We start from the raw sequence: 23,501 nt of genomic DNA on the forward strand, positions 1-23,501 counted from the left end.
TTCCCTGAATGTCTTCACACCACACTCCAAATTCGAGAAACCTCCCAGGGGGAGAGGTGGCTTCTGACCTTCCAGATTACAGTGCGCTATCCTCCTCCTTGCTAGTGTCTTTCAACTGCAGAAGGGAAGTGGGGGTTTCCACAAGGAGCTGAAAGGAACTCCTTAGCTCATAGAATATGCAATGGCAGCTTGGAATGGCAGCCCATCTACCCTTGGATTTCACAAGAGAGCTACCCTAGCCAGAGATTTGCCATCACTGCGTGGTTGTCCCAACAATCACCACAAACACTAGAGTGGTTATTTTTGCACTGCACAGGGTGTACAGCACACATTCTCCCTTGCTCCCACGGCTCGCCAACATACCACGGTGCTCATATCCCATGGGTAGTAGCAGGCTCCGGGGCTTCCCTGACCCGAGACTGTGGGATCCTTGAAAATGTTTCCTCTTCTTTTTTGTTTGTGTTGGAGACAGAGTTTCACTATGTAGCTCCTGCTGGCCTGGACCTCACAGAGCTTCACCTGCCTCTGCCTCCCAGGTGCTGGTCTTAAAGTGCATGACTCACAGATTAGCCTCTGCGTCTAATACAATTCATGGCCGTAGACTCCTCCTTGCATGACCGCATCTTTCTCCCTATGCAATTTGTTAGTTTATAGTCCCACTTTGTCCTGTCTCTACTGAGAGCTACGAGAGTCAGCAGGGACATTGCTCCATGTGTCGTTACACACGGCCACTAGAGGGCATCCTTTCTTAGGGCCAAACCAGAGAGACCACAGAGCAAAATCATTCAGCAAACCAATCGTCAACCTGCTAAGTCACGAAGAAGTTGTGTGGAGCTTTATTTTCACTTTAAGCTCCTCCAAAGCTTATTATTTCATTCAGGACCCCTGCCCTTCCCCATCCCTGTCCCCAAGTCCATGGCTTCTCAGTTTTGGAGCAGCAAGAGCTTGTTAGCCCTTAGCTCAGCCTCACAGGCACCTGCATATGCTAGTCTACAGTTTCCACTTCAACACTTTAATGGGATGGTTTTTTATGCACTGACCTGGTGTCAGGGGAGGTGGGGACTGTTCTATGAGTGGATCTTCTTTATTAAGGTGAGGTGAGTGGATGGGAAGGGGAGGGGGATAGGGCAGTTTTCTTTGCCAGTGTATGAGTTCATGTCCCCTGTTCCCCAAATCACTCAGGATCTTTATAGCATAAGCATATTCACTTTAGACTTCTAACAAGGAATCCATGTTGTTCTCAGTGTACCTCTTGCTTAGAAAGTACAGACCAGATTGGGTTGCTGGGACACAGTGAGTTCTGTGAGTCACTTGAAAACACTCAGGTTCAAACATTTCGGTGTTTTGCTAGCTGGGGGAAAGCTTTTTCTTATCTACGAGGGAGCACTTTATTCTGGGAGAAAGCAATTTATGTACATTGTGTGATCAGTCCGGGCTGAGTGAGATATGGAGATGAGCCAAGAGGGCAGTCTGCTGGGATTTACTCCCAAACTGGCTTCACCCAAAACTTCTGATTTTGGTCTTTGCAAAGAATAGACCTGTTCTAGTTTGCTTTTCTGTTGCTGTGATAAACATCAAGACCAAAAGCAATTTGAGAAGGAAAAGGTTGATTTCAGTTTACAAGTAATGATCTGCAGGAGAGAAGCCAGGGCGGGAGCTCCAGGCGGGACCTGGAGACAGGAGCTAAGGCCGAGACCATGGAGGAGACAGGAGCTAAAGCCGAGACCATGGAGGAGACAGGAGCTAATGCCGAGACCGTGGAGGAGACAGGAGTTACAGCCGAGACCGTGGAGGAGACAGGAGCTACAGCCGAGACCGTGGAGGAGACAGGAGCTACAGCCCAGACCGTGGAGGAGTGCTGCTACCTTCCCCTCTGGCTTGCTCAGCTGCCTTTCTTACACAGCTCAGGCCACCTGCGGGGGGATGACACAGGCCACCATGAGGAACTAATATAAACCAGCAGTTAAGAAAATGCCTCTCAGGCATGGCCGATGGCCAGTCTGTTATGGGCAATCATTCAGTTGTGGTTTTCTCTACCCAGATGACTCTAGATCTGTGTCATGTTCATAGCTGAAGCTTACTAGGACAAGACCCAAGTTGGCCTTTCTGTTACCATCTTCTGTATGCAGCAGTGTGGATGACTGCGCTCCCACAGCCACATGGTGGCACCCCAGGGCATCTCCAGAAGACCTATGCCTTTGTGTTCACACCGGCCCCTCCCTAAGCCCCTTTCGTGTTCATCCTGTGTACTCTGAGCTCCTTCTCCGGCTCTACTGATGTAAGACATGCTTCTAGAAACCTCTTTCTCCTTAGAAACATTTGGAAATCCTCCTGCCAGGGAGACTGGGGTGATTTGGTAACTCTGTAACTCTCCTTGTGTGGCTCTTGGCCCTCTTTAGCATTTGCTTCCACTGACCTGAAGGCAGAGATGGCAACTTCATCCCACCAAGGACCAGCTGCAGGAAGCCAGGCAGAGCACAGAAGCTGTGAAGCATCAGTAGGACAGGAGGAAAGACTGAGGTATGTTTCAGGCATGTGTCCTTTGGGGAGTGATGAGTTTAGACCGTGGAAGGCAGTCTGCCCTGTGTTGGGTTGGATTTCAAGAGCCCTAGAAAGGATTTCCCCTGGCCGGAATCATGCCGCTCCAACCAGATCCAGTAGGGATGTACTTTCTTCCTAAGAAAGAATGTGGAACAGCTGCCGGCCAGGAGGTCTGTGGGGAAGGGCTTCACACCTAATGGGGAAGAAGAGGACAGAAGTGTGGCAGATGGGGCGGTTCAAGATCCAACAGGGAGTGTCTCAGGGGTTGGACTCCCAGAAGGAAGTCAGTGGTTGTCACTGGGACTGTTGGTCCTCTGGAGAAGCAGATGGCAGTGTCTATGTCCTATATTCTCTCTTCGAACATTTTCCAGTCCTTTCACAGAAAGATCCAGTTAGTCATGTATTGAAGGAAGTCTTGAGTTTACATACGTTTAATCCAAACTGGCCCTCACCTGTTAACTCCTTTTCTTATGCTGACTGACTCTCTGCCTAGGACTAAGTATTTTCTCCTGCTGGGCTCTGGAGGCCTCTCTGATCCCTTTTCTCTGTGACCACTTGAACCTTGATGTGGGATGAATCCCTGTATCGCAGAAGCTCCTTCCAATGGTTGAACTCATGGTACCCTTGGGCCACATCCAGGGAAGATGGAGAGGCACTTAACTGCCAGTATAGGGTGATGATTGTCTTTCGGTGGAAACGTTTTGCTCTCTGTAACCAAGACCTCTGTGCTAACAGAGTGTAAGATCTTGGGGACTGGAAGCAAAGATTTTGCTGAGGTCAAGTAGTGTCATTCCCATTTGATTTTTACCCATGAATTCCTGACCCATGAATCTTGGCTATGGAGCGATGGCACTGTATACTTTGATGTTACCAGATCCATGTAGTCTCTATCCTTGTTACTGTGGCCGCTGTGCTGAGCCTATTGGCTGATGATCAGGTGACTGGGGAAGAGGAGGACTGCCACCAACAGAACAGGTCATCCTATCAACTTGATGGTCAAGCTCTTCCTTTGCTGAGGTCAGCTTTTGATGAGCATTCAGAAGTTCTCTTGCTTGTCTTCCTCACAGTCCTTCCAGACACCTCTTCCAGACCAACTTAACACTGATTTCCTAGCCATGTTGTTTCCAGATCCACACCATCCAACCAAATGGTTGTCTGGAGCCCATGGGTTGGTAATAGTTGTGTATCTGACCATTTCTTCTTTTAGTGCCATGAACAAGGTGCACTGCTTAAAGTTCTGTTCATGAGGAGAAAATCCTTCCAATATGTCCTCAAGAGATGCCCAAGCCTTGGCCACAGTGAGGTAGCTGTCCTCTGCTGGTGGTGCCCACATGTACAGAACCATCTGACAAAACAGGTCAACCTTTGCTCTGTCAACTGGTTGCAGGGGACTCACCCTGAGGTCACAGATTTTGGCCTGGAGTGAGAAGGTGGTGTGATTGTGGTGAGGGCATTGGGGACACTGTTTCATGAAACCAGATTACCCTTCTAACCACTTCTAGTCACTAATTAACATTTCCAGAAGGATGGAGTTCTGGTTGTCCATCTACTTGAAGGCCCAGTGGATTGCCTTAGTGCATTATATACTCATGTCATCAAATAACTGAGGCTGGGAAGTCCAAGGTCAAGGAGTCCACACCTGGCAGAGGCCTTCATATTGTTGTACTATGATAAGAAGGAGAAGGGAGACATGGGTATATGAGAAGCAGCGGGAGGGGTACAGACTCACTTGAAAAGATTTATTTACTTAAAAAATGTATATGCAACACATGCACGCAGTTACTACAGAGGCCAAAAGAGGGACTCAGGTTCTCTATAACTGGAGTTGCAGAGAGTTGTGAACAGCCATGTGGGTGCTGAGAACTGAGCCCAGGCCCTCTGCAAGAGCAGCAAGTGCTCTCAACTCCTGGGTCACCTCTCAGCACTACACACTCACTTTCCTCACACTCTGTAACACACTCCCACCAGGCAGCATCGATCTACTTGTGAGTGCTGGGCTGACAGAGGCTTCATGCCCTTATCATCTCTTAGGTCTCATCTCCCAACACTGCTGAATGTTGGGTGAAGTTTCCAACTTTGGGGGATGCATTAAAATCATAAATCTCTACCCCTAGACCTCAAGTTTGAGTTTGAATTACACACAGACTATACTCATTTCATCCCAATAACTTCTAATGTCTTAACATGTTGTCCCAGCTTTTGGAATTGTATGAAGCAAGCACACGTTTAGCATTGACCACTTCTGAGATGAGCTTATGGAGGTTTTGTGTTCTTCCTTAAAAGGTTCTGAGTACATTGAACCCTCTAGAGTAAATGTCAAACTTTGTGATCAGGACCACATGGGCTGGCGATGAGGCTTAGCTTGCCTAACAAGCTCGAAGCCCTTGGTTCCATCCCTACTGTAAGCTAGACTATGGCTACTGATGCCAGGGTGACTGCCTGTCTCTGCTGCTCTGTGATTACAAGCACCTGCCACTGTGGAGCTCAGGAGCCTCACACTTGTGAAGCAAGACCTTACTGCTGAGCTGCCTCCCAATAAAGTCTCAGGAGCAAGGACAACTTTCCTCTTGTTCCCTCTCCTCTTGCCATGGATGGAACACTCATGTGATGCTCTTGTCTTAACAGTGCCTGCCAGGATCAGGAGGGCAACTTCAAGCAGAACCAAGGAACATCCACACTGCGGCTCCTCCTGCTAGGGAAACAGGGCGCAGGCAAAAGTGCCACAGGAAACACCATTCTGGGCAAAGCCGTGTTCCAGTCCACATTCAGCAATCACATGGTAACCAACAGGTGCCAGAGCGAGAGTGTGTCAGTAAGAGGGAGGCAGGTCATTGTCATCGATACCCCAGATCTTTTCTCCTCACTGAGCTGTCCTGAAGTTAGGTCGCAGAACCTGCAGCAGTGCGTAGGGCTCTTAGCTGACGATCTCTGCGTGCTGCTCCTGGTCACTCCCATTGGCCACTATACAGAGGAGGACAGGGAGACCATTGAGGGCATCCAGGGTAAATTTGGCCCTAAAGCCTACAGACGCATGATTGTGGTCTTCACTCGGGAAGATGAGCTGGGTGAAGACTCGCTGCGGAACTACATCGAGAGCGAGAAGTCTCTGAAGGAGTTGATTAAAAACATTGGAAGTCGACGATGTTGTACTTTCAACAACAAGGCAGACAAGAAGCAGCGGGAACTGCAGGTGTTCAAGCTTCTTGATGCAATTGAACTTTTGATGATGGAAAGTCCTGGGACATGTTTTGAGCCCTTGAAAATGGAAAGCAGTGGAGTCCAGGTATGACTGGTGGGGGGTGGGAAGGTAGCCCTAAATCAATAGACTATCTTGCATGATTACCACAGCATCTTTTGAACAAAACCTGAAGCAACCCAAAGACTAGTTTGTCACTGGGAGGATATGAATTGGATATGAAAGATTATTAATTTTATATTACACATAGCATATTTATATTGAAACATAACAAAGAGGGAGGAAGGGAGGGGGAAGGGAGGGAGAGAGAATCAAATGCATTAAAGATTTAATGAGTGAGAACAGGTAGGGAAGCAGAGGTTGGTTCTTCTGGTTGGCAAGAGCATTAACAGATATATCGTGGAGCCTAGGAATTTTCTAGAACAGTCCATTTTCAAGACCGAGAAGTACTGTTTTCACATTAATTAAGTTTTTGATTTTCCATACCTGGTGAGGTCGTCTCAATTTAAGTTCATGTCAGAGCCTCCATCACCATCCTGGGGGGCAGCAAAAGAATAATAGGGTGCAGGAAATGCCTCCATCTCTGGGAAGCTGCCCAATAGCATCAGTGAGGTTGAAAATTGGACAGGTGCATGAAGGAAACTGAGGACGGTGACCTTACTGTGACTGTTTCCTCATCAGCGGATAGTCTGTCTCCAATTGTGTCTCCATCTGTCACTGTGTGAAAAGATGACCTCCTTTAGGCATGTGTGTGTCATCCTCCCCTTTATTTTCTAGGAGTGTGGGAATGGAGTGACATATGAAGGAGACACTCTGTGTGGTAAGTTGGTCACCTAAACATTTAGACTCATGTCTGCGTTCTTCTAATCCTTTGCCCATCCAAAGAAAAGTGGGAAAACTAACAAATAAGAAACAGAACATACATGGAGACTCATTCTCTGTGGATATCCATACCTGTTCCCAGAGGACTCCTGACATGTTGTTCTATGGAGCCTGACTTGCTTTCCATGGCTTTCCACCTAACTCAAGTTTCTTCTTCCTGGACATGAGTCTAGTATTCCTGATGGGGACCATGTTGGCATACATTTTTCCAACTTACTTTAATAAGCATTCAACTTCCCCTCTAGCCCACCACCCACCAGAGGTAGTGGAAAAGAAAAGTTACTAGGATACGGGGCAAGTAAACTTGTTTAGAAATAGTTATTTGGTGGCGAGTCCAGTCTTTGTTGTCAGTATATCAACAGTTCAGTCCTCTAGCAAAACACCAACACAGATCAGCAATGGCAGATGTCACAAACGCTATTCACGAATCAGCAAAGGCAGATCAATCCAGAAGAAACAGCAAGGCTCTGCCAATAGGCTAGAATCTGAGGAAGTGGCAAGAGGCCACCACCACACCACCAGAAGTTTTTTTGGTGCATTTCTCTCTATGAAAGCCCAGCAAAGAATGGTAAGGCCTGCCAATACCACCCAGCATCATCAGCAAAGATCAGTGTCGGCAAAGCCCAATGATGGCCAGTAGAGAATGGTAAGGCACGCCAATACCACCCAGCATCACCCACTGTCCATTGGGATATACTTATATCCTTTCCAAACATCATGTGTTCTCTCAAGCAGCCCCTCTAGAATAACATCACATGCCCTTTCCCCAGGTTGCCCCCAGAAAAACATCAGGTGTCTGTTCTTAGCAAAACATCCTCTCACATGTATGCTTCAGGAAAAACATCCTCTCATGAGATAGTTTCTAGAAAAACATCATATGACACAACTGAGTCTCCAAAGAAACCAGACATTTCTACTTCAGGACAAGGAAACACTTCTCACGGATGGCATGAGCTCATAGCATCTTTGTACTGACTTCCGTTAGTTGTGTGTCCTTTGTAGCAACATGGGTCACTATGCAATAGCAACTAGAATGTCTGTAGTGAGGACATACCAGCCTATGAAGTCACAGATACATTTTAGCTTATTTCTGGGTCAGCCCTGTGTAAGAAACTCTCACAGTGAATCATTCAGACAAGGTCCTTTCCTCTTAAAGCACACCAAGATAATAAAAAGTAACTTATGACATTTAGTAGTAGTAACTGACATCATGTGCTAGGAAATAACATACATGTACTTCAGTCCCCAAAGTATTTAACATGATATGTTGTCTTAGTCAGGGTTTCTATTCCTGCACAAACATCATGACCAAAAAGCAAGTTGGGGAGGAAAGGGTTTATTCAGCTTACATTTTCATACTGCTGTTAATCACCAAAGGATGCAGGACTGGAACTCAAGCAGGTCAGAAAGCAGGAACTGATGCAAAGGCCATGGAGGGATGTTCTTTACTGGCTTGCCTCCCCTGGCTTGCTCAGTCCACTCTCTTATAGAACCCAAGACTACCAGCCCAGAGATGGCACCACCCACAAGGGAACCTCCCCCCTTGATCACTAGTTGAGAAAATGCCTTACAGCTGGATCTCATGGAGGCATTTCCCCAACTGAAGCTCCTTTCTCTGTGATAACTCCAGCTGTGTCAAGTTGACACAAAACTATCCAGTACATATGTATATTATATGTACACTTTGTACATTAGTTTGTACATTAGTAGCCAGGGAAGGCATTATTTTTTTTATAAGAATTACGGGGAGTGAAGGTATTTTATCAATGTACTGAGTTTTACAGGCTTTGGGATTCAAAATTCAGCCAATGTACAATTGTACAATTCAGTTCAATGAATTTATGAAAATCTTAGACAAATGGATGGATCTGGAGAATATCACCTTGAGTGAGGTAACCCAATCACAAAAGAACACACATGAAATGCACTCACTGATAAGTGGATATTAGCCCAGTAGCTCAGAACCTCTTTTAGAAGGGGGAACAAAATACCCATGGAAGGAGTTACAGAGACAAAGTTTGGAGCAGAGCCCAAAGGAACGACCATCGAGAGACTGCCCCACTTGGGGATTCATCCCATAAGCAACCACCAAATCCAGGCACTAGACAAATGTCAACAAGAGCCTGCTGACAGGAGCCTGATGTAGCTGTCTCCTGTGAGGTTCTGCCAGTGCCTGACAAATACAGAAGTGAATGCTCACAGTCATCCATTGGACAGAGCACAAGGTCCCCAATGAAGGAGCTAGAGAATATACCCAGGGAGCTGAAGGGGACTGAAGCCCCATAGAAGGAACATCAATATGAACTAACCAGTACCCCTAGAGCTCCTTGGAACTATACCACCAATCAAAGAAAACACATGGTGGAACTTGTGACTCTAGCTGTATATGCAGCAGAAGATGATCTAGTTGGTCATCAATGGGAGGAGATAGCTTTGGTCCTGTGAAAACTCTATGCCCCAGTATCGGGGAATGCCAGGACCAGAAATGGTAGTGGATGGATTGGGGAGCAAAGGGAGTGGGGAGAGGATAGGGGATTTTTGGAGGGAAAACTAGGAAAGGGGATAACATTTGAAATGTAAATAAAGAGAATATCTAATAAAAAATAATAGAGCAAAAAAATTGGAGTCAGGGAAAAATAAAAATATAATTACAAAAAAAGAATTACGGAATGAAGGTGTTGTATTATTGTATTGATTTTTACAGGCCTTGGGATTCAAAATTCAGCCAATGCCCTTTAGTAAAACCTCTCAGGAACATGCATTTGACCTAAGGCAGTGATTGCACCGCAGGTCAGGGTGGCAGGCGAGGGTGTTCAGTGGGACTTGGCATACATTAGGTGGCTCTGAGGAAATCAGGCTCATTTCCGGTTGGATGCTAGTAAGCAGTGGGCGTAATTCTAAGGCCAGGAAATTTATGATTTTTTTTGGCCTCAGGATGTAAGTTTAGAGAGAGAGGTCACTGCTGGCCTTGCAGTAGAGGATATTTTGGGAGTCTCATCTAGGTTTGCATCAGACATGCTGCATATGGTCATGGCCTGGATGTCCTGGCATCTATCATGTGACACTGATGATCCTCTGAGAAAGATGAGATCTCTAGGTCATTGCCTTCTTTCCAAGTACCTGCTACTATCCACTGCGCTACATGGGCTCTCCTGTACTGAAGGAGTCCTCCTTCGAAAGAAATAACAAGTAGAAAATAATATGTTTTCCCTTTGTCTTTTCTTGGGAAGAGTTTGTAAGACAGTAGGTTTCTGTAAGGTTTCCCATAGCCCTTTTGCTTTGGCTAATCCTCTTTGCATTCCCTCATCTCCTCAATATACACATCCCTTCCCTCCTTGAACCTCTCTACTCTTATCTGCTTCCCTTCTACCTATGTTCTACCACTCCTGCCTCCACAGGGGAACCTGCCCTCATTCCCCTTTCCTGCTCCCTGCTTTGACCAGAACACCATGCCCATGTTGTGTATGTATGCCACATTTTCATTTTCCAGTCATTAGTTGATGCATATCTGAGCTTTTCTCATTTCTTGGGAGATTAGCAGTGATCACAGATCAGCAGAGATCTCCATAGTATGGTACAGTCTGTTGGGTGCATGGCAGGAGTAGAGTAGGTGGGGCAGAGGTGCACTGTGAGAGTCAGAGGGAACAAGATGCCCAAAAGGACATAGGAAGAACTTTTTTTTTTATTTCAGTTCTATCCAGACATAATTTTATTCTTCTTTACAGCCAAATTAGACTTTAATATGTATATATATGTATATATATATATATATATATATATATATATATATATACATAGATTGCATGTATCTGTAATATTTTACACATGTAATACTACAGATACATGCAACACATATGTAATATTACATGTGTAAAATATTACACATACATGTAACTATATTCATGTATATCTACATCTATGTATGTGCATACAGATATACACATACATATATATGTATGTATGTATATATGTATGTAAATACACACATATGTATATATATACACAATATACATATATATACATATACTTGTATATATTACAATTGTTATATACACATACATATGTTTATATATCACATTTGTGGGTGGGTGTTCTCATTTTTATATGTCTGCATCCGTGTGTGTGTATGTACATGTGAACATGTTTTGTGTATGTGTGTAAATGTGCAGAGGACAACCTTAGGCACCATGTAATTTTTTATTGAGACAGGATCTATTCCTGGCCTGTAAATCACCTGTAGATGAGATTATCTGACCAAAGTGCCCTAGGTATCTATCTGTTATTTTCCTCCACAGTGCTGAGATTACAATTGTGTACTACTATACTTAGATTTTTATTTATTTATTTTTTTGTGGGTTCTCGGCAATGAACTAGAATCCTCATGCTTATAAGTCAAGTCCTTTAGAAACAGAGCTATCTCCCTAGATCCCATATCACATTTTCTTCATTTATCTGTTGATGGATGTCTAAGTTAGTTATTCTATTATAAATAATGCAACAATAAACACGAATGGTCAAGCATTTTTTGTGTTACCAGAAAGCTAATACATAATGTTCTCTCTCTTCTGTGAAGAACAACAGTTCTTACAGCCTTTTCTGATAGACAACCACTCCCTAGACTCCTATGAATATAGATTAGTGTTTCCTGTTCTGAACTTCAGATAATGAAATCATATAGAATGTAGGTTTTATGTCTGATTTCTTACATTCAGCATGGTTTTGAATTTCATACACGTTAATAAAAACCCAAACCAACAACTGGGTATTTTATTGTGTGAGTATACGACTAAGGGGCACTTTATAATCAGATTGTCACAGCCGCTGCCTTAGCCAATGACCTCATGTTCTAATACCTTTGAAGGATGAGGGCCATCGGGAGTTCAATTTAGCATAGCCATTCTGGAAAATCCTGGGCTTCCTGTGTTCCTCGTAGTTCATTCCTGCTTTGCATGGTTCCCACCTGGATGGCTGGGTTCTGCCTGAGATTAGAGTCCTGCTCCATCAGAGGGACGAGGCCTTTTAGAACTGGTCACAACTATATCCAAGTGCAGGAGGAGATCCTGGATCTATTTTTTTTTTCTCTCTTGTCTCATAGGTTCAAAGAAGAGGCAGCCTCAGATCGCAGGACCTGATTGTGATCCAGAAATGCCAGAGCTGAGGGTCCTTCTGATGGGGAAGCGTGGTGTTGGGAAAAGTGCAGCAGGAAACAGTATTCTGGGGAAGCGGTTCTTTAAGACGCAGTTCAGTGAGAAGCAGCGGGTCACCGAGGCCTTTGCATCCCACAGCAGGGTCTGGCAAGGGAAGAGAGTTCTGATTATCGATTCTCCAGAGATCTCATCGTGGAAGCTTAATGAGTCTGGTGTCAAGAATCACACCTTTCCAGGTCCCCATGCCTTTCTGCTGGTGACACCACTGGGTTCTTCTTTAAAGAGTGACGACGATGTGTTCAGCATCATCAAACGTATTTTTGGAGAAAAATTTGCCAAGTTCACAATTGTTCTCTTTACCAGGAGAGAAGATTTTGAGGATCAGGCTCTCGATACAGTTATAAAGGAAAACGATGCTCTCTCTAATCTCACCCAGAAATTTGGAGAAAGATACACAATCTTCAACTACCGGGCATCTGTGGAGGAGGAGCAGAGCCAGGTGGGCAAGCTACTGAGCCAAATCGAGAGGATGGTGCAGTGCCACAGCAACAAGCCTTGCGTCATCAGAGAGAAAGGTATGGCTGAGCTCAGGGGATGGTTTTGTATCCAGTGCTTGTGATATCAAGCATGACCTGGAGCTGTTGCTTCCTGAAGGATATGAAGAGGGTAAGAAAAGGTCCAGGCTGGGTGTTCATGCATGTTTAAATGAACATGTAAGTAGGGTTTAGATGATGGCTCATGCGCCTTACAAGCATAAGATCTGAGTTTGATCCCCAGAACCCATGTCAGAAAAGCCAGGCATGGTGGTGAATGCTGAATTCCCAGGGCTGGGGAGGCAGTGATAGTCTGAGACTTTCTGGTCAGCCATCCTTACCTGTTTAGCAAGTTCCAGGCTAGTGAGAGACTGTCTCAAAAACCAGCTTAGACTATGGCTGAGGAATGACAGCTGAAGTTGCTCTCCAGAATCTCCACGCATACACACATATGTACACTGCACATACATGTTCATTTAAACGCGAATGAACACCCTTACATAAGTGTACTGAGAAAGTGAAGAAGAAACTAGAGCAGGAGAGTTAGGAGCTAAGACACGACAAGGACAGAGCCTCCATGCTCATGGTAGATGGCAGTATGTGGCGCTCGGTGATGTGATCCCCGTTCTTTCATGTGGAGAAAGGACGGCTCATTTTCTCAGTACCCCCTACTGACCTCATCTAAGATCTTTCCCATTTCTACTCATCTGTTCTCTTCTGACTCAGATGTTCTTATGCAGAAAGATCAGTACTCCAAGTGGGTGTCACTGTTCATGGCCCTTTCACATTCCCCAAGGAGGGCCAGGTTCCCGGGAGCCACCTAAAGAAGTGCAGGGAAGTGGGAAGGCCAGGAGAAAGCATCCGCAGAAACCCAGTTGGAAACAGGTTCTAGGAAATAGGAAGTTTGGATGGCCGGGAAGAAAGGGGGACACCCATAGAATACATTAGCAACTTCAAGAAATAGGAATGACTGAGCATGCCTCTTGGTGGAATAGGGCTTCAAATTGCAGGAAGGTTGGATCAGATTTCAGAGAGGGTTGGCAACATAATCTTTTCTATAAGTACAGAAATGAGGGTTGGAATACATGATGTGAGTTTGGGAGCATGTGTGTGCTGTGTGTGTGTATGTGTGTGTGTGTGTGTGTGTGTGTGTGTGCGCACACACATGCATACGTTGGTTCAGATCATTGGTCTGCTTTAAACCTTTAGGCAGAACTCTTAGGCTGGGTTCAGTGCTAGTAGCTCATTAGTTGTTCCTGGAAGGAAGAGCAAGATAGGATTTGCACCCTCTTTGGTTTAAGGTAGACAATAGCAACTTGACAAGGAATTCTTGATGGAGGACCACTGGGAAGAAACATGATCAAGTGAAAAAGCATTAGGACCACAAAAAGAGTAAATGTAATCAAATTTCTCTGCATCTGCAAATACCATTTATAGGGAAGCTTTTCCTCCGTCACCAAAATCACAAAGAACAGTGTTATTGGGCATTTATTTTAACCAGGAAGTTCCTTCAGCTCATTAGTAGAAGACACAGTAAGGCTTCATACTTTAAATGAATCTTAACATGAGATAACCAACACAACTGGTAATCTATTGATAGAATATGTGATTGCTTTTTCCTGAAAATCCAACTGTATAGACTTGATTTTCAAATACTTCAAAGACCTTTTGCAAAGACATTATGGTTATCAGGAATTGGCATAGGGAGACTTAGTCACAGAAGGAACAGAAGATAGAAATGAAATGTATGGAGTCAGCAAAGATAAGAGGCTATCATTTCTCTTAGGTACCAGGGATTAAGACGATGTCCTGGAGAAGGGAGCAGAGTAGATTCAGAGAGAGGAGATATGCTATGTTTATAGATGAGCACTGGGCAGAGATTGTCTAAGTCCCTCTGTTGAGTTCCTAGACCACATGAGCTGGGAAGCCAGTCTCCTGTGTGGGATAGACCTGCTCAGTGATGTATGGTGAGCTTAAAGAGGAAACTAGTGCTCTGAATAACTTGAAATGGTGAACCTGCATCGTCCCACAGTCATGAGTCCTTCCCAACTTTCTCTGCAACAGAACTTTTAAACATCATCCTCTTGGGAAGGAGTGGCTCTGGAAAGAGTGCAACTGGGAACACTATCCTGGGGAAACCTGCCTTCTTCTCCCAGCTCAGAGCTCAGCCGGTCACCAGAAGCAGCCAGAGTGGCAAGAGGACACTGGACTGGCAGGATGTTGTGGTTGTGGACACTCCATCATTCATCCAGACTCCTGGCACTGAAAAGGATCCTTTCAGGTTGAAGGAGGAGATCAATCACTGCTTGAGTCTCTGTGAAGAAGGCATGAAGATTTTTGTCCTGGTACTCCAGTTGGGACGGTTCACCCAGGAAGATGAGGCCGTGGTGGAGCAACTGGAGGCCAGTTTTGAGGAAAACATTATGAAATATATGATTGTGCTGTTTACACGGAAGGAAGACCTAGGGGATGGGAACCTTCATGATTATACTAACAACACAAAGAACAAAGCCCTTAAAAGAATACTTAAGAAGTGCAATGGGCGAGTTTGTGCTTTTAATAACAAAGAAACTGGTGAAGACCAGGAGACCCAGGTGAAAGGTCTGTTGAAAATAGCTAATGGTCTCAAAAAGAACTATGATGAGCATTCAAATTCATGGATGGATCAATTAAAATCAACATTAGGCCAAATTACTATGGCATTTAAATGAGCTCAAGTGAGTAGCTTTAAGGCCTGGGGATAGGTTAGGGATGCCATCAGCCAGAAGAGGGGGTAGATGAGGAGGGGGAAGGACTAGTGGGGTGGATCCTCTCAAAGAAGGTTCATGACTTTGAAGGCTGAGGGATAAATGCATCTCATGATGGATGTAGATATTTGGGTAAATAAATTGTCAAGTTAGGCCAGGCAGAAGGGAATTAGAAGACAAAGAGGATATGGAAGAGAAAATGTTTTTCTTTTCCTTTGATTTAAGTTTTATTGCATTATGATGAAAAAAGATACATAATTTCAATATATCTGAATTTGTTAACACTTAAAAACATAATTTGAGTTACACATAAACTCAAGTTATGTTAAACGTAATAGACTTACATCACATTCTTCCTTCCTTTTTTTACCCCAACTTCTCCTGAGAGCCCTCCCCACTTCAAAACCTGCAATATATTTCATCTTTCATCATATTCTTTAAAATTTNTAAAATATTGTAACAAAAATGAGTATTGTAAAAGTTGTTTGATATAAAACAACAATCAATTCAACAGTCTTATGTAGATGTTTGTTTACATCAATACTGAAAATACATGTTTTCCTCAATATAAATTTTAAATAACTCTGAATATATTAACTGTATGATATTTTAAAATAATATATCACTAGTTGTTTTTTTAATGAACATAAATAGATAAAGTCTGTTTGCTTGTTCGTTTTGCTTTTTTGTAGAGATTAAAATCTTGGCTCTTACTGTAGTACAAACTCAAAATAAGAACAGTTTTTGGACATTGGAGTTCATTGTAATAAGGCTGTTCTTGAATGTCCCTCATGTCACCAAAGGATTTTACCTCCATAGTAGATGAGCTAAGAGTTGACAGTTCTGCTGCACCAAGGAATGAATTGTAAGCATGAGTTTTGGATACAAATTTCCTGCTATGGTCAAAGCTATTTGACTTGAGTGATTGTCATCATTCTCAGCCCACAGGGAACAGGTTACATTCACTTAAGAAATGGTGTGTGTATTAAAATGGTCTATCCAAGTCATTCATCAACTGTTTCAATAAACAATGGCTCTGATTGATGGGTGACACATGTTAGTGAGGGTAGATTGGCTGTGATGATTTTGAAAACCATTCATCTCAGAATAAGAGTAACTTATAAAGTCCCTTCTTTAAAATTGATACAATAATTACAAATATCAAGCAAAGCCTTCAGTCTCACTCTTTGCTGTTATCTTACAAGTCATTTCCCAAATTAATTGTCTACATTTCTTTTGACTGTATAAATAATTTTGAAATATGTAAGCTGTTCTGAAAACCATAGTATAGTGTAAAAACATCAAATAAACAATCCTACTAATAGAGAGGCTGAGATAGGAAAAGAATGATTTCAAGATCATTATGTGGCACACAGCAAGACCCTGTCATGTATAAACAAGCAGAAAGTGTATATGAATTGTACAGTATTGGACCTGTTTCTCCCATTACCAAATTAGAGAGACAGCTGACAAATTCCTAATTCCTCTTATTTTTGAATTTCAAATGACTAGGATATGTTGGTAATATTAATTTTCATATTAAGAAATATTAAGGAAAAGTGATTGTTAATTCCTGTTAATTTTCTTGTTAGAGGTGGAATTATGTTTGTGTGGGTTTGTTGAAAGATTACTTTCTTGCTTCTTCTAGGGTGTAATTTCACTCCTTGTGTTGGTGTTTTCCATCTAATATCCTTTGTAGGGCTGGATTTGTGGAAAGATATTGTGTAAATTTGGTTTTGTCATGGAATATCTTGTTTTCTCCATCTATGGTGATTGAGAGTTTTGCTGGGTATAGTAGCCTGGGCTGGCATTTGTGTTCTCTTGGGGTCTGTATGACATCTGCCCAGGATCTTCTAGCTTTCATAGTCTCTGGTGAGATGTCTGGTGTAAGTCTGATAGGTCTGCCTTTATATGTTACTTGACCTTTTCCCCTTACTGCTTTAAAACTATTTCTTTGTTTAGTGCGTTTGGTGTTTTGATTATTATGTGATGGGAGGAATTTCTTTTCTGGTCCAGTCTATTTGGAGTTCTGTAGGCTTCTTGTATGTTCATGGGCATTTCTTTCTTTAGGTTGGGGAAGTTTCATCTATAATTTTGTTAAAGATATTTACTGGCCCTTTAAGTTGGGAATCTTCATTCTCTTCTATACCTATTATCCTTAGGTTTTGTCTTCTCATTGTGTCCTGGATTTCCTGGATGTTTGGGGTTAGGAGTTTCTTGCTTTTTATGTTTTCTTTCACTGTTGTGTCAATTTTTTTTATGGTATCTTCTGCACCTGAGATTCTCTCTTCTGTTTCCTGTATTCTGTTGGTGATGCTTGCATCTATGACTCCTGATCTCTTTCCTAGGTTTTCTAACTCCAGGGTTGCCTCCCTTTGGGATTTCTTTATTGTTTCTAGTTATGTTTTTAGATCCTGATTGGTTTTGTACTTTTCCTTTTCCTGTTTGATTGTGTTTTCCTGTAACTCATTAAGGGATATTTTGTGTATCCTCTTTAAGGGCTTCTAGCTGTTTACCAGGTTTCTCCTGTATTTCTTTAAGGGAGATATTTATGTCCTTCTTAATGTCCTCTATATTCATAAGAAGTGATTTTAGATCCGAATCTTGCTTTTTCCAGTGTGTTGGGGTATCCAGGATTTTCTATGGTGGGAGAATTGGGTTCTGATGATGCCAAGTAACCTTGGTTTCTGTTGCTTATGTTCTTACATTTGCCACCCGACATCTGGTTATCTCTACTGCTATCTGCTCTGGCTATGTCTGACTGGAGCCTGTCCTTCCTGTGATCCTGGTTGTGTCAGAACTCCTCTGAGTCAAGCTGTCTCTGTGATCCTGTAATTCTGGGATCCTGCGATCCTGAGATCCTGGGTGTGTCTGAGCTCCTGGGAGTCAAGCTGCCTTTGAGACCTTGAGATCCTGGTATGATCAAGCTCCTGGGATCCTGGGATCCTCTGATCCTGGGCATGTTGGAGTGCCTGGGAGTGGAGCTGCATCTGGGTGTTGTGGGACTGGCTGAGGAGTTTGCACCCAAGGTCTGCTCAGGGCACTGGCCCAGACAGACCAGAAGGAACCCGTGCCACTGGTCTGGCAAAGTTCCTGTGTGCCTGGGTCCAGCCGGTCCCCGTTACTTCCGGTGTCGGGGACAGATGTTGTGTCCTCCTCACCTCCTCACCTCTGATCCTGGGCATGCTGGAGCGCCTGGGAGTGGAGCTGTTTCTGGGTGTTGTGGGGCTGGCTGGGGAGTTTGTGCTCAAGGTGGGGTTTCTCTTCATGCCTGCTTGTTTGTGAACACAAGGAACCCACAGTGTCTGGGAGGCAGTCATAGCTCACCATTCAGTGGGACTGTATTAGTTCTTCCCTTTGCTGCGATTGAACACATGATAGCAATAGATTAAGGAAGGAAGAGAGAAGGGAGGGAAGAAAGAACTTATTCTGGCTCATAGTTTGAACATAAATTCTGCTATTTTCAGAACAGGCATTGTAATGGCAGCAATAGGAGGCAATTGGTCACATCTCAACCACTATTAGGAAGCAAAGAATGATGAACTGTGGTACTCAGATCACTTTCTCCTTTTTGTTCAGTCTGAGTCGCCATCCCATGAAATGTTGTGGCCCACAGTTAGGGTGGGTTTTTCTTACCTCAACCCAGTTTAGAAATTCCCTCACAATTATACCGAGAGGTTTGTCTCTAAGTGATTCTAGATTCTGTCAAGCCGACCGCAATATTAATCATCACAGACAATTTTGTTACAGCTAAAAAATGTAGCCAACAGAGATTGGGGACCAGAAGCACATATTACAGTGATAACTGACGATGAGAGTGGATGTGACTCTTTTGATGCTTCTTGGTTCTCAAGGTGTTTTTCCTGCTGGGGACACAGTGACACACAGAGGTCATTGTTTTAGTGTCTCCTGCATCTTAGTAGGTAGCTCCCATCCTTACTAAGGGATCCCTTTGGAGCTGGCAGTCTGAGTTGCTTACACTCTTTCAAGCATCAGAATGCTGACCATCTATTGTACTATCCTAACTCTTCAATATGATGTCACCACTGGAATGCAGTGTGTTTTCAAATGGGAGTGGGGATGGGGGTGCGGCTTGCCCTGCAGGGAACATTATGCCTTTCCTGGAGACATTTCTATTGTGATACTCCTGACTTGTTGAGGGTAGACTTCAGGAATAGAGTCAGCTCATAGAGGGCATTGGGCAGTGCACTGAATGGTCCTCTATAGCAGAAGCCCACCTGATCTTCAATGTCTGAAGTGCTGATGCTGAAATACCAGATGAAATGGATTCATGTTCTATGCTGCAGAGCATCCATACAGTACAGATTTTTCCTGAACAAAGAGTGGGAGGAGTTGATGGTGTGTGTGTCAGTGTCTGTTGTACTGATATACTAAGCATGTGCTTATTCTTTATGCTGGGATCCCTGTCTCCTTCCTCACAGAATTCCCTTTGGTTTAATGTCTTTCTCTTCCTGCCCTGAGAAAGAAATCCTGAAGACTCTGACCTTTATAGCTTAAACAGTCTTTGAAAATTGGCTAAATCCTTAAAAGGGAGGAGGAGGTCCAGTGTTGGCACGACCTGTGAATCTACAAGCAACAAGGATCTAGAACAGCATGGTTTGCAACCTGTGGGTCACGAGCCAGCCCAAAACATATTATTTCCAGTGGTCTTAGGAACTGAGACACAGCTCAGAAGCAATTTAACAGTTGTGAAGAAGCAACAAATATGAATGCATTGTTAGAGGGTTCCTAACCATTGGAAATGTTTCCCAATCGTCACGACCCACAAGTTGGAAAACATCCATCTAGGAGAATCTCAAGGCCATTTGATTGTGAGTCCTCTTTTACTACTTTAAATACAATTGTCACCATTTCAGGAAAGAAGCCTGCTTTTCCTTCCATCACCACGTTTGTTCTGACACCATGAGCCTAGTTTCTCCCACTGCCTCACTGCTGTCTCCCCTTAAGACCAAGGCATTAACGTGCCTCACTCCAGTTTCATATCTCACAAGAGGCAGGAGGATGTTTATAAGACACTCTGGTGGCCTCCATTCATGCATGTCTCTCTACCATTTCTGACAATAGTCATGGCATCTACCCAATAAATGAAGGATGTAAAAATCTAGCTATTAGCAAACCACAGTTCTCCCCTCAGCCACACACAGTTCCTGTTGATTATCTTTCAGCCACACACAGTTCCTGTTGATTATCTTTCAACTTCATTGTTTTTACAGGTGGTGTTGGTGGCTTGCGTTTCCCACAGATGAAAGGGCTAAGTTGAACAGAATCAAGTCTGGGCAGAAGTGTCACACCCCAAACCGTCTTAGGTAGTGGAAGGGGGGGTAAGAGAGGATGGGAGAACAAAGCCTCCTCCTCCTCTCTCTTCTGGAGAGGAGATGCAAACTTCCTGACAGGGATAGGCAGTCTGAGGTCAGTAGCGAAGAGAAAAGAGCAGAGGGCAGATTGATTAACCGGAAACCCTGCGAGGCGGGTGGGTGTGGCCCAGAGTTCCAGATGATTGGTTCTAGTGAGGTGAGGAAGGAAGTCCTGAGATGCAAAATAGACACTTGGTGATCATCAGCAGATGGGTCAAAGTAGTTTTGCAATGTGTCAGGTTGAACTGATCTTGGCAAAGATCTGGGTAAATTCCAGTAGAGCAGGGACTAGAACAGCAGGGAGGACCCTAGCTGGATAGCCACACCTAATTTCAGAGAGGTCCTAGGGGTTTTCTGCCACCCCAAAGCTTGGGCTAGCAGCCTGGTGCCAGGGGTCTCAGCATGCATCTCTACCATCTCTGCCAATGTGGTGAGTTGGTTCTGCACCAGCTCATACACCTCATTGGAGTAGTAAGTTTCCCACCCCAACCCAGGGTTTTCCAGAGTGCACAGGCAAGCCAGAGTGCATCATCCTCTGCTACCAGCTCCCTCAGTGCACTGTTGTCCCTGCAGCGCACGTAATACAGCGGGATTCGCCATCCAGGCAATTCCCTCCTTGCACATGAACACCATTACGCCATTGCCTGCTCCCCCAACATCTCTTCACTAAGGCCAGTGCTTGGAGCTCCTACATGGTAAAGCGACACAGCTGGGTGACCAGCAACAACATGTGCAGCCTGGGCACCGATAGCATGAAGCAGTGGGCAGGGAGGCCTCAGAGCTATGGATGTTGATGTGCCCACCACCTTCACATGCCAGCTGACCCACCTTCTAGGTTCTGGTGCAGGTTCTGGTGACAGGCACAGCTTTCTGCCTGGAGAGGAAGCACTTCTGGCCCAGGATGCTATTGCCAGTGGCAACTTGCCTGTCCAGGTCCTGCCAACCAGGATGAACCTAGGCTGAGGCTGCTTCGGGGCTCAAGAGATCTCCTCTGAGTCTGAGGACCAGATATGGCAGCACTGTGTCAGAGACACAGGCTTTTCTTTGAGATTCACCTTGGATTCAATCCTTCAGTACAAATGGAAGGACCCACACTGCCTGCTCCCCTGGGAAGCCTGGTGCTCCTATTCACTTGGGGCTCTCTGAGCTCAGGCTCTTCCCCCATCTCTCCTTTCTGCATCTGGATTCTCTGTGCACCTGAAGGTGCTCCTTCAGACTTTCTTTTTATAAACAAAGTGTTCTTTATAACCCCCTGGGTTTACCAGGGTCTCTGGCACTGCACACACGGGCTGACCTGATACTGCTTTGACCCCTAACGTCCCCACAGGATGCTGGGCGTAGAGCACGGGGATTGATTGAGACAAGAGTTGACTGCAGCCCACCATGTGCTCCATGCATAACCACAGGAAGTGCTCAGTTTAGGACACATCTCAAGACCAGGCTTTCTCAGGGTTGTTGAAGAGAGTTAGAGAAGAAAGTTCATTCACCTTCTTCCATCTTTCACCTTGCCTGTCTTAAGCCAGTTCCCTCCTCATGGTTAATATTCTATTACATTTTATTTACTTAGGGGGCATACAGCCATGTCCCATGGAGGCTAAAGGTCAACTTTCAGGAGTCGGTTCCCTCCCTCCATCATGCGGGCTCAGTAGTCATCATGTCAGCTCATCAGGTTTGGCAGCCTTTACCCACCCAGTCATCCCCCTGACTCCAAACACTGATACCCAGTTAATCCCCCATCCCCCTAACACTGGGGACCTGGTGAGTGAAGCTCACTCTAGGACTGGATTTCCCATCCTGTGTCTTTTTTGTGGAAACCAGAGTAGGTTCAGGATCCTGCTTTCATGCTGTGGGAACCAGTGTCAGGCTGGTCAAAGCTCTGAGCTCCCAGGAGGACAGGATTAGAGGCACAGCCAAATGCAGGACCGAGGTCTGGCTGTTTCATTCCAGGGGCCCCCAAGTTCAACACCAGCCAGGATGCTTTGCAGAGAAGGGCTCTTACCACAGGCGCCTTCTCATCTCTTTCCATCTTCCTCTCCCTGACCCTGTGCTTCTCTCAATTTTGGTGTCCTCCTTCATGTGCTCATTTCTGCAATTGGGCAAAACTCACCTACAATATCAGGCAAAGTCCAAGGCACAGGACTTCCTGGTGACAAAGCAAGGCTTCAGTCTGCAGGAATTGAACATCTATCTAGGTGTGTGCTTTGGAGGAGACAGACAAGTGTTTAGAGACAAAGAGGGCATATTTTGTCTGATATTGAATTGTGGTAATCATTTTGGGGCGACATCTAGGTTTTTAGTAAAAGCACCAGAAGAAACAACCACACTACCTCATGTTGGAGTCACACTGGGAGAGTGCTGGGCATGCCTGGATGTGTCTTTTCAGGGGCTCCAAGTACAAAAGACCAAAGGGATGTTGGACTGTACGCTCCATGCAATCTTTAGCTCAAATGTGAAACTTCCCTGGGGTTCCAGGCCACAGCAGAAGTTACAGACCGTAGTAGCTTTCCCCAGGAGAAGCCGACCAACTCTCCTGAGAATTGTAATCTTTACCCAGTGACTTGGGGCCTACCTACCCTAGGGAAACATGGAAGAAGAGAGTTAGGGAAGTGGAGAAGAGACTGACCACTAAGCACTGTCTTCCAGTAAAGCTGCTCGTCTAGACACATCTGGATATGGTGTGTGCTCTGGGGGGACTAGTACCTCCTTTCCACCTTTGTTGTCCTTTTTCCCAGAGTGGAAGGCTTCATACGTGACTTGATCATGCTTGATCGTCACACTCATCAATACCACTGAGCACTCCCTGGTCATATGTGCCTGAGCAGAGAGACACACTTTCCCGTTCGTCTGTTGTCCCAGCTCATTTCCCCCCTAATTCCACTCAGCTAACTACAGCTGAAAACAGACTCCGAATCTCTCCAGTTTTCTCTCCTGTGATCCCAGGGCTACAATCCGCATCCTTACACATGTGCTTCTCCATCATTTCCGAGTCTACCTCTTGGTCTCGGCTCAGACGGTTCCAGGTGGTAAATTCCTTCCCATTATCCCTCCAGTGGGTACAATATGAAGAAGAAGCAGCGGCA

General features: G+C 44.7%; 1 protein-coding gene and 1 pseudogene across 3 annotated transcripts; one reads left to right on the top strand and one right to left on the bottom strand.

Moving 5' to 3' along the window:
* The first annotated feature begins 1,546 nt into the window (after positions 1–1,546).
* Gimap8 (GTPase, IMAP family member 8) lies at positions 1,547–15,510 on the top strand. 3 transcript variants are annotated; one of them, XM_029534872.1, is made up of 6 exons: positions 1,547–2,278; positions 2,400–2,520; positions 5,167–5,824; positions 6,515–6,557; positions 11,715–12,341; positions 14,364–15,510. In XM_029534872.1, exons 2-6 carry the CDS (start codon positions 2,429–2,431, stop codon positions 15,008–15,010), a joined length of 2,067 nt encoding a protein of 688 aa, XP_029390732.1. In that variant the 5' UTR covers positions 1,547–2,278; positions 2,400–2,428; the 3' UTR covers positions 15,011–15,510. The 3 variants fall into 3 exon arrangements, with proteins under 3 accessions (XP_029390732.1, XP_021046522.1, XP_029390733.1); XM_021190863.2 differs by lacking the exon at positions 1,547–2,278 and having other exon boundaries at positions 2,285–2,520; XM_029534873.1 differs by lacking the exon at positions 1,547–2,278 and having other exon boundaries at positions 2,285–2,520; positions 12,203–12,341; positions 14,364–14,658.
* Positions 15,511–21,053: 5,543 nt separating this feature from the next.
* On the bottom strand, positions 21,054–23,183 carry LOC110316803 (annotated as a pseudogene).
* Positions 23,184–23,501: the final 318 nt, after the last annotated feature.

The sequence above is a fragment of the Mus pahari genome, chromosome 2 (assembly GCF_900095145.1).
Source record: "Mus pahari chromosome 2, PAHARI_EIJ_v1.1, whole genome shotgun sequence".
NCBI lineage: Eukaryota > Metazoa > Chordata > Mammalia > Rodentia > Muridae > Mus > Mus pahari.

Excerpts from the sequence above, each read along its gene's own strand:
- Gimap8 (XM_029534872.1), top strand. The coding sequence starts at position 2,429 with ATGGCAACTTCATCCCACCAAGGACCAGCTGCAGGAAGCCAGGCAGAG. Across the intron at positions 6,558-11,714 it reads TGAAGGAGACACTCTGTGTG|GTTCAAAGAAGAGGCAGCCT; the intron begins GTAAGTTGGTCA and ends CTTGTCTCATAG. Across the intron at positions 12,342-14,363 it reads TTGCGTCATCAGAGAGAAAG|AACTTTTAAACATCATCCTC; the intron begins GTATGGCTGAGC and ends TCTCTGCAACAG.